Source organism: Etheostoma spectabile, chromosome 16, assembly GCF_008692095.1.
Source record: "Etheostoma spectabile isolate EspeVRDwgs_2016 chromosome 16, UIUC_Espe_1.0, whole genome shotgun sequence".
Taxonomy (NCBI): Eukaryota; Metazoa; Chordata; class Actinopteri; order Perciformes; family Percidae; genus Etheostoma; species Etheostoma spectabile.
The window spans coordinates 9,422,209-9,431,881 of record NC_045748.1 but is presented as its reverse complement, the minus strand read 5'-3'; the positions used below and the strand labels follow the sequence as shown (position 1 = coordinate 9,431,881).

Sequence of the window (9,673 nt, the reverse complement as noted above, 5' to 3'; positions counted from 1 at the left end):
TGAAGAGTGGCAATAACAGTCCCTAAAAATAGTAGTTTGTAGTCGCTCTTTGTTGTAGTTCATGGCATAGCAGGGCACTGTGCAGCATTACAAGGCCCAGCAGGACGTAGCGGGACATAGCAGGACGTGACAGGATGTAGCAGGACACAGCAGGACGTAACAGGGCGTAGCAGGGCACTAACAACTGACGATTATTTTAATTATCAATTAGTCTACAGTTTTCTCGATTTTTGGTCCATAAAAAGTCAGAAAGTGGTGAAAATGGTGGATCAGTGTTTCCCAAAAGCCGGAGATGACATCCTCAGATGTCTTGTTGTGTCCACAACTCAAAGATATTCAGTTTACTGTTGCAGTGGAAAGACAAAGAAAATAAAAAATATTCACATTAATAAAGCTGGAATCAGAATTTGTAAACTCGATACCAACTAATCAGTTATCAAAATAGTTGGTTTGCAATTTAATAGTTGACAATTTTTCTATTAAGCTTTGCAGTTGTAAACAGGTATCTTTATATTTTGTATGAGAGTAAATGGTCTGTCTCTCTGTCTGTCTGTCTGTCTGTCTGTCTCTCTCTGTCTGTCTGTCTGTCTCTCTCTGTCTGTCGTCTGTCTCGGTCGGTCTGTCGTCGGTCGGTCTGTCTCGGTTTGTCTCTCTTGGCTCTGTCTGTTGGTCTCTGTCTCTTTCTGTCTGTCTCTGTCGGTCTCTCTCTCTGTCTGTCTCTCTCGGTCTCTGTCTGTCGGTCTGTGTCTCTGCCTCTCTCTCTCTCTCTCTCTCTCTCTCTCTCTCCTCTCTCTCTCTCTCTCTCTCTCTCTCTCTCTCTCTCTCTCTCTCACACAACACAAACCGGTTCTCTTGGTTTTATTACTGCAGACCTGTGGCGTGGGGGTAGCGCACCGCCATGAGTCCATGAGGCTGATGTCTGATTACTCCACATTCTCATTGTGATATTTTACAATTACATTCTGAATCTGCAATGTTCTGTTTCTAGTGAGACCATCATGTTTCTGCACGAGATCTTCCATCAGGGTCTTAACGCTCGGATCGCCAACTGGCCCACGCTGGTTCTGGGTGAGTCCTGCACAGCGCTGTCACGTCTCTTTATACAGTTCCCTAAGTCCCTGTCTCCATTTCAGTAATTAAAAATAAAGGACTTTTAAAAAAACATGTTTCATATTTAACACGTGGTCACCGTTTCGCGTGTCAAACATGCACACAATATACGCATATGTAGTTGGTTGATTTAGTTGTTTTTTTTTATTACTGTGTCATGGCAAACATTTGGTCCATCACACATAGGATTAGAAGACACTATTTAACAGGCCTCCTCCGGTCTCACATGTACAACTCACGTTGAGAAATGCATTAATAACAAAAACACTACAACAAAAAACCTCTACAAATCATCTCGTAATGAGCTTTTTGTCTCTTCTCCCGGGTTTTTCAAGATAACTGATGTTTCCCACGTGAACAGCCATCTCAGGGTTATGTATACTGCTTTCCAACAACTTTATTTGTAGTGCTTTTGTTGGCCAATTCTCAAAATATCAGTTTTCTTGAACGCGTTTTCAAAACTTTCTCACATCTGACGCGGTGGTTCTCACGCTGTAATTTAATCAACTGTATTACCACGTGATTAAAAGACGACATCTGTTAAAAAGTCGACCTTTTCAATTGAATTCCATTGCAAGGCAACAGTCTGTGCCCTTGTATTTTTAAATTAGCAATTTGCACAAATCCCCTGCTCTCCTCCAAAGTACCCTTAGGGGTACCCCCACCACCCTTTGACACACACAATAATACATTCTTAATATAATATAAAAAATTAACTTTATCAAAAGTCTAAAAAGATTTTAGTTCGATGTCTTTTTTTTATTGACACGCTTTCAAATACCCTTCAGACACTTTATATCCTCATACATTTTTCTTAGTTTTACAAAAGAGAAGTTGGCTATTAATAAAAACAACAGAGTACACAAATCGCATACACATCTTGTACAATTAGACAATTTACTACTAGTAACAGTTACAGTCTAGGCTAAAAATATCATACCTAAAAATAAAGAAATAAATAAAAAAAACAGTTGTAGATTGAAATAAATCATTATAAACCAAGTCTAAAAACATTTATTTTGTAGGAAATGCTTCATTTTTCATCCTATTGTTCGTTTGTGTGTGTGTGTGTGTTGTGTGTTTCTTCTCCCCCTAGCGGACCTGTTTGACATCCTGCTGCCGATGCTGAACATCTACCAGGAGTTTGTGCGTAACCACCAGTACAGTCTGCAGGTCCTGGCCAACTGTAAGCAGAACAGAGACTTCGACAAGCTGCTGAAACAGTACGAGTCCAACGCTGCCTGTGAGGGACGCATGTTGGAGACGTTCCTCACGTATCCCATGTTCCAGGTAGTACACACAACATGGTACATTTACTCAAGAACTGTACTTGGGCACGAATTCCTATAGTTTACGTGCGTATTTCCATCGTACTCCTCTCCATCTCAGAGGTATATAGTGTACTTTGTACTCCACTACATGTTGTCTGACAGCTTTAGTTACTTTTCAGATGACAGTATTTTTTTCCCTTCCTGTCCAGTTAAACCACGCATCTCTAGATGTGTTGATATTGAATGTTTGTAATAAACTGAAGGATGAAGTCTTATGTGTTAAGAAAACTCTCCTCCTACTGAAAGTACATTTTACTGACACATACTTTTCCTTAAAGCTTTGAATGCAGGGCTTTTTCTGTTGTAGTGGAGTATTTAAGTATGTGTATTAGTACATTTACTTCAGCAAAGGGTCTGAAAACCTTCATTTTTGGTATTTCAGATTCCACGATACATCATCACTCTTCATGAGCTGCTGGCTCACACGCCCCATGAGCACGTCGAGCGCAAGAGTATGGAGTTTGCCAAATCCAAACTGGAGGAGCTTTCCAAGTGAGTTTGTGCACAATTCACAGATTTACATGTATGGTGTGCCAGACGATGTTGATGGAGATGGTTGGTGTTGTCAGGATGATGCACGATGAAGTGAGCGACACCGAGAACATCAGGAAGAATCTGGCCATAGAGCGGATGATCGTCGAGGGCTGTGACATCCTGTTGGACACAAGCCAGACGTTCGTCAGACAAGGTGAGTTCTCCTCTACGACATCTGCTACCACTTCCTGTTCATCCCATGGCCTGTGACTCACTCCTGACTCCGTGAACAGGCTCTCTCGTCCAGCTGCCGTCCAGCAGCGAGCGGGGCATGCTCAGTAAAGTCCGCCTGGGCTCGCTCACACTGAGGAAGGAAGGAGAGCGGCAGTGTTTCCTGTTCACCAAGCACTTCCTCATCTGTACACGCACGTCTGGGGGAAAGCTTCACCTGCTGAAGGTCAGCCTCACCTGTCCACAGATATACTTAACAAATACAATGGAATTAATGGAGAACCACTTGGAAATCCCTTTTTTCTACCTGTTGTGCTCTTCTGTATTTTCTGTCCTAGCTCTAATGTTGCAATGTTGGATTTTCAAGGGAAACTTGGCCAAAGCTTCAATTAATTTGGTAAAAATATGTATAAGAAATTCCTGGGAGACAAAACCTGAGATTTCACAGGCTCCGGTTTTAACGGGGTTTTCTGCTTTGTAGGAGCGACGGCGTACCGAGCCGGTTTTATGGTTTTTATTTATGGTCCTCTGCTCCATGTTACTTCAGTGTTGAAATTGCATGTAGCAGGTTATGTTCTGCATACCACATAGCCTCATGCTAACTCAGGGAAAGCTGTAATTTTGGTTGCAGATGTTTTTAATTTCTCCCCAATTTTGGATCATATTCCAGCTGGAACATATCTGGTTGTGTAATATTTTGGTTTAGAAGCCTTATATTGGGGATTTTTGACGGTAAAAAGTGCTGCTATATAGTACTTAGTCAGTCTCAGGCTGCAATGAACTGTACACTATACAGAGGCAGAATTAACCTTTCTTCACAGCAGACATTTTGACTTGCCATACTAGGAAAAGCACAGCTGAAATCGATCACCTTAACAATGGCTCAATTCCCTCAAGTGTCCCGGTTAGATATTTCAGTGAGTCAGCATGCACAATACCAGGGTCTCTCCTAAGGGGAATGCAGCCATCATTAATGGTTTTGAATGCACCTGTGCTTTTTTTTTTTTTTACTATGACATGTCAACATATCTGCCGGAGATCAGGAAACACTAGGCTCGTTGGAGATGAACTGCGCCTCGCCTGTAAAGTAGACGAGAGCAGGCGGCCGCAGCAGGGGGGCGGGGACAGAAAGCTGCGGTGAAGTCGTACAGTTTCCATCAGATTCCAGCCGCCTTCAGGCTGGACAGGAAGTGACAAAAACACTGTGGTGCGATTCCGATTTAATAAAATATAATCAGACCCACATATCAGCTGGTACACAGTCTCCAGTTGTTTTAATTATGACAGAGTAGCTGGCAAAGTGCTCTACATGCAATCTGTTGCTGATTTGAATTAACAACAGACTGTAGATGATCCGTGATCTGAACGGATTTAGTCTCTCTGACTTCTAAACGTCTCTATCAGCCACACAGCATGTGTTCTGGACAGAATAAGTCTTTAAATCAGACAAATAGCAATTATAATCCCTCAGATTCAAAAACAATACAAAGTTTATTTAAAACGTCATGTTGTAAACCAATCAGGTGTTAAATCAGCTGAGAAGCCCTGCGCCGCCTGCGTCTCAGCCCTGCGTCCGCCTGCGTCTCAGCCCTGCGTCCGCCTTTCTCTCGTGAGATTATCGTTGCCCCCGTGTGCACGACGTCAGAGCAAGTCGGGATCAAGTCGGACACAAATCTACCCAGCATGCAACGGGCGCCGATCGCCGGTGATCGATTCTGCGCTGACCTGGCTCATCTCGAACGAGCCTATTGTCTAATCAGAGCTGACTGAGATTTTTTGGCAGTGGGACTTAAAGAGACAGGCGCTCGAACAAATATCTCAGACAAAATATGAAAACAGGTATATTCAGACAGACAGTATGAGAACCTGAAAATGATGTAAAATAGGTCTCCTTTAAAACAAGTGAAACAACTTCCCACATGTTGAATTTGCTCTCTGTCGCATCTTTTCTCCGCCAACAGCAAGGAGGCACGTTGTCTCTGATAGAGTGCACTCTCATCGAAGAACTAGATGCCAATGATGAAGACTGTGAGTACTTGTTATACCAGACATTTTCTTGTTTCTTAACATTTTCCCCTTAACTAAGTCGTAGACCTTTTACACCTTCAGACAACGCAGCAGGTCAAGGCTTCAACCACCTGGAGTTTAAGATCCAGGTGGAGCCTCCGGACGGTCAGCCTTTCTCCGTCGTCCTCTTGGCTCCTTCTCGCCAAGAAAAGGCCGCCTGGACCAGCGACATCAGCCAGGTACGCCTGTCTTAAAGCTGTTAATGATCTCTCCAATGTCTGATTGAAGAGGACTGAAAGTGTCACCAAATCTCTGTTTCAGTGCATTGATAATATCCGATGTAACGGCCTGATGACCAGCGTGTTTGAGGAGAACTCCAAAGTGTCGGTGCCGCACATGATCAAGTAAGAAAAGAGGATTTTTTTATACACAGGGTTTAGAAAAGGAAGATTTCAAACTGAAACACTAAAAATGAAATATTCTGTGTTTTTGTCCGTCATATGATGACATCGTCAACATACAAGTGCTTTGTGACTGAATATTGCGTTAAATGATGCTACAAACAAAAAAGTGTTTTTTTTATTTAAGAATAGAATTTGTACTTTTATGTCGTAATAAAAATAATAAAATAGTTTTTTAAGCTGTTAAAGTATTAAGTTATTACTTATTAAGTAAATCTATTTTATGAAATGTTAATGATTTAAAACGGAAACTATGAATTTGTGAGGAGTTTTTAAAGTATTAAGAGACACACACAAACAGGGAAACCCATTTAGGGCGGCTACTAACGTTTAATTGATTAGTTTGGTTAGTGTTTGGTCTATAAAATGACAGAAAATGGTAAAAAAATGTGGCTCAGTGTTTCCCAAAGCCCAAGATGACGTCCTCGAATGTCTCGTTTTGTGTTACTCAGGTCTGACGCCCGACTGCATAAAGACGACATCGACATTTGCTTCAGCAAGACGCTCAACTCCTGCAAGGTCCCCCAGATCCGATACGCCAGCGTGGAGCGCCTCCTGGAGCGACTGACGGACCTGCGGTTCCTCTCCATAGATTTCCTCAACACCTTCCTCCACACGTACAGGATCTTCACCACAGCGGCCGTGGTCATCGACAAGCTGGCGGACATCTACAAGAAGCCGTTCACCTCCATACCTGTCAGGTACACATCCGTGTGTCAAAGTCTTAGCTCCACTGTAGGTACATTGACTACATGATATTCAGATTTTTGCTCTCATTTTGAAAAAGACGATGTTCTGACTAAGCTGTTTACATGGCTGATGAAAGTTAAAATTCAATTAATATTCCCGTTAACATGCAGCCGTGCAAAATCCAAAAACCTGTTGACATCCAAGTCTTTCATAATCTTTAAAAGTAGCTGTGTTTCTCCTTTTCTTTTGGCCATGCGTCTCTACTGCAGCCCTGCACACTGTCGGCTGGTTGGTTTGTGTACAGTAACCATCGCAACGCACAGAGCTGACCGTAGACCCGTAAACCAGCGAGAGGCCGTAAAACTGTCACAAACAGTAGAAACCCTGATTGTGACACATATTCAGAATGCGCTGTATGTCCAAATAATACCGTAATATCCCACTATGTCTTAATGAGAAAATGCTAAATTCAGAAAAGGTTCCTAAAGTCCAAACAGGGTATGCTGTTTACATGACCTGTATCAAATTCAGATTATTGTCATTTGGAATAATAGTGGAAAATATTAGTTTAGCATGTAAACATACGTATTGAGGTCTGGTAATATCTGTAAACAACACCGGGACTGTTGATTTGTTTGCACACATGAATCCACCCTCACCGTCTGTCCCTCACCTCATGGAACAGACTTCATGCTGCAATTCATTCACTCCATCTTTCCATCTCCATGTGCTCTATTGTTCTTCTCATCCTCATTATTCACCTCCTTTCTTCATCTATCCCCCTGCCATTCACCACCTCCTCCTCCTCCTCTTCTCCCTGTCACTGTATCAGGATCGAGCAACATTCGTGTGATCGTCTGTCCATCATGTCCCTCTGTCCCGACTACAGTCTGAAGATCACACAACTTGCACTGGACCAGTCCAAGTAAATACCATCAGTATTTAGAGTATGTGACCACAAAGGCTTTTTGTTTTTACTGCAGGCATCGCCCTGCTTCCCAGCATTGGACGCTTGGTGGGCAATTTCTCTTCACTGACCACTGACAAGCAAAGAAAACATGCTCCACCCTCCTGAAGCTGCAATGGTTGCACCTGATTGGACGAATGCTTTACACTTGGGGCTGGGACTTTCACTTATATATTTTATTTTACTAATTTTATTAATTTATTAGACAGGGACAGTGTACATTAATTAACATGGCTGTAAATGCACCAGAAATAGCCAAAAGGCTGTTTTTCATCCGTTGTTCCTGGACAGATCTTAAAATTGTCTCCCTAAAAAAACAACAACAATACGATTACTGTAGTTCACCGAAATGAAATGTGTTTCTGAAAACATTTTACGCAAGAAATAAGATGCCGTTGCTAAACCTGTCTTCATCTTAGATCGGGTAAACCCCGTTTAAAAGATTTTTGTGAGTTTTCTGAGAGGTGGCGAGTTGAGCTGGACGTCTCTGATTTGCATAAAGTTGCTTGAATTCAACTTTATGCAAATGACGAGTGGGCATCTTGACACCCTGCTTCACAGAAGTCGTGGCGCTACCAGAATGCGTTGCCTGGCAACTTAGACACTGGAAAAAAAGGCAAATTCAGAAATAAGTACCAAAAAAATGAATACTAGGTGTTTTTTGCTTGTAATAAGTAAAACATCTGCCATTGTAACAAGTAAAAAATTCACTTGGTAAGATTTTCTGAAATAAGATTTGATCTTCAAATTTTAACCACCTTTTACAAATTACACAGCAGCTTAAAAACCTAATGAAATGTGAAAAGAAAAGCTTGTTTCAGCTAAGATATGACTCAAAACAAGATGTGTTCAAGACTATCACTAAATATGTTTTAGGTGCATCGTCTAAAAACAAGTCCCTATATTTCACTCAAATGTTTCGTGTTAGATGATTGTCTTATATTAAGTATATTAGATTAATAAAGATTTAGCTTTTTTTGGTGCACATAAACAATGAATGGGAAGCGTGGACAGGACGCTGCCAGTGGACTCGTACCATTCGGGTTTTATCAGCGTTAGAGACAGATCTATAGATCCACTCTTCTTCTGTCTCTCAGGTCTCTGGAGCTCTTCTTCGCCACCAACCAGAGCTCGTGGGCGACGGACCCCTTAAACAACAAATCCCCAAGGCTGTGCCGCAAGTTCTCCTCTCCACCTCCCCTCACGATCCCCTCTCGCACCGTCTCCCCCGTCCACTCCCGCAAGCTCTCCCTCAGTTCCCCCATCGGTGGGAAAGCCGGAGCGCTGGACCTTTCCACCACCCCCACCTCCTCTGCAGCCAGCTCCCCCACCTCCAGCCACAGCCCCTCCATCTCCTCTCCTCCCCCTTACTCCACCAGGGCCCCCTCTGGGTTCTCCTGGCCTCCGCCCACCGCCACGCGCTCTCCCAGCCTCCCCCAGGCCTCTGGGGTGTCCTCTCCGCCCCCCACCTCCACCAAGGCCCCCCTGGACCTCAGCCGCGGCCCCAGCTCGCCGGAGCTGAGTCCAGCTGAAGGGGAGGACGTCAGCGGAGAGCTGCCTCGCATCGACGCCTTCTGTGGGAAGCTGAGGCGCAGCATCCGCAGGGGTATGTAGCTGGAACACAAAAGCTTATGATTCACACACGGGGGGGGGGGGGGGGGGGGCGTGTGAACATCAGCCCATGTGTGGGCACGCGCCTCAGTGTCGACCATTGGAGTGTCACGAAATTGTGGTTTTAAAAAATGGGTGACTTCAAGTTGTGCATGACAATGATTTCTTCATTTCTAATATTATGGTTGAATGTGACACACTGAGAGTGGCCCGCCAACCCAAACAGACTCCGGGAAAACGGGACATAAATAGGTCAGCGTTACCCAACAGAGGAATAATGGTGCTCTTAGATAACCATCTGGCTGCCCGCCCGAGCGCTCGTTCACTGTAAAAACAGCGGCTGAGCACCAGGTCAGGAAGTCACAGACCAAACAACAAATTGGAGAGGAGAGTAAAAAAAATGGAGAGAGAAAGTCTAACAGCTCTTCTGTGGCAGGTGATAATAAGGTGAACTAGGACAAAAGTGGCTAGAAAATGATTTACGTTCCCAAACCTGGGCAATACTTTTTAAATGATGTAAAATCTGATGGGAAATGACATATTGAATGGATGAAAAGGGGAGCAGCTCTCCAATAACACCTTAAATACAGCAGCTTATGGCCCAGGAGGCCAAATATACAACAGCATTCAAAAGCTATATTGCTGATTTATTTTTATCCAGATGCAGTATTTTTAGATCACTTATGTAATATGTGTATTATATTTAACTCGCACACAAAAATGGAGCACTCAAGGCAGCCTTTTGACAAGTTTAGGGGCTTTCACTAGGGGGGTGGTGAAAAAAAAAAAAA

At 43.3% G+C, this 9,673-nt stretch overlaps 1 protein-coding gene across 7 annotated transcripts in view; it reads left to right on the top strand.

The window, feature by feature from the left end:
* The window catches only part of rasgrf2a (Ras protein-specific guanine nucleotide-releasing factor 2a), a 46,959-nt gene that overhangs the window by 23,872 nt on the left and 13,414 nt on the right, over positions 1–9,673 (top strand). For 5 of the 7 annotated variants that reach the window (XM_032539697.1, XM_032539692.1, XM_032539695.1 and 2 more), the window contains exons 6-16: positions 989–1,068; positions 2,207–2,400; positions 2,824–2,933; positions 3,011–3,129; positions 3,209–3,372; positions 5,108–5,174; positions 5,256–5,392; positions 5,475–5,557; positions 6,067–6,315; positions 7,137–7,229; positions 8,369–8,877. In XM_032539697.1, coding sequence (XP_032395588.1) covers positions 989–1,068; positions 2,207–2,400; positions 2,824–2,933; positions 3,011–3,129; positions 3,209–3,372; positions 5,108–5,174; positions 5,256–5,392; positions 5,475–5,557; positions 6,067–6,315; positions 7,137–7,229; positions 8,369–8,877 — 1,805 coding nt within the window. The remainder of the gene's footprint in view (positions 1–988; positions 1,069–2,206; positions 2,401–2,823; positions 2,934–3,010; positions 3,130–3,208; positions 3,373–5,107; positions 5,175–5,255; positions 5,393–5,474; positions 5,558–6,066; positions 6,316–7,136; positions 7,230–8,368; positions 8,878–9,673) is intronic. The other 2 variants (XM_032539698.1, XM_032539699.1) reach the window with 1 other exon arrangement.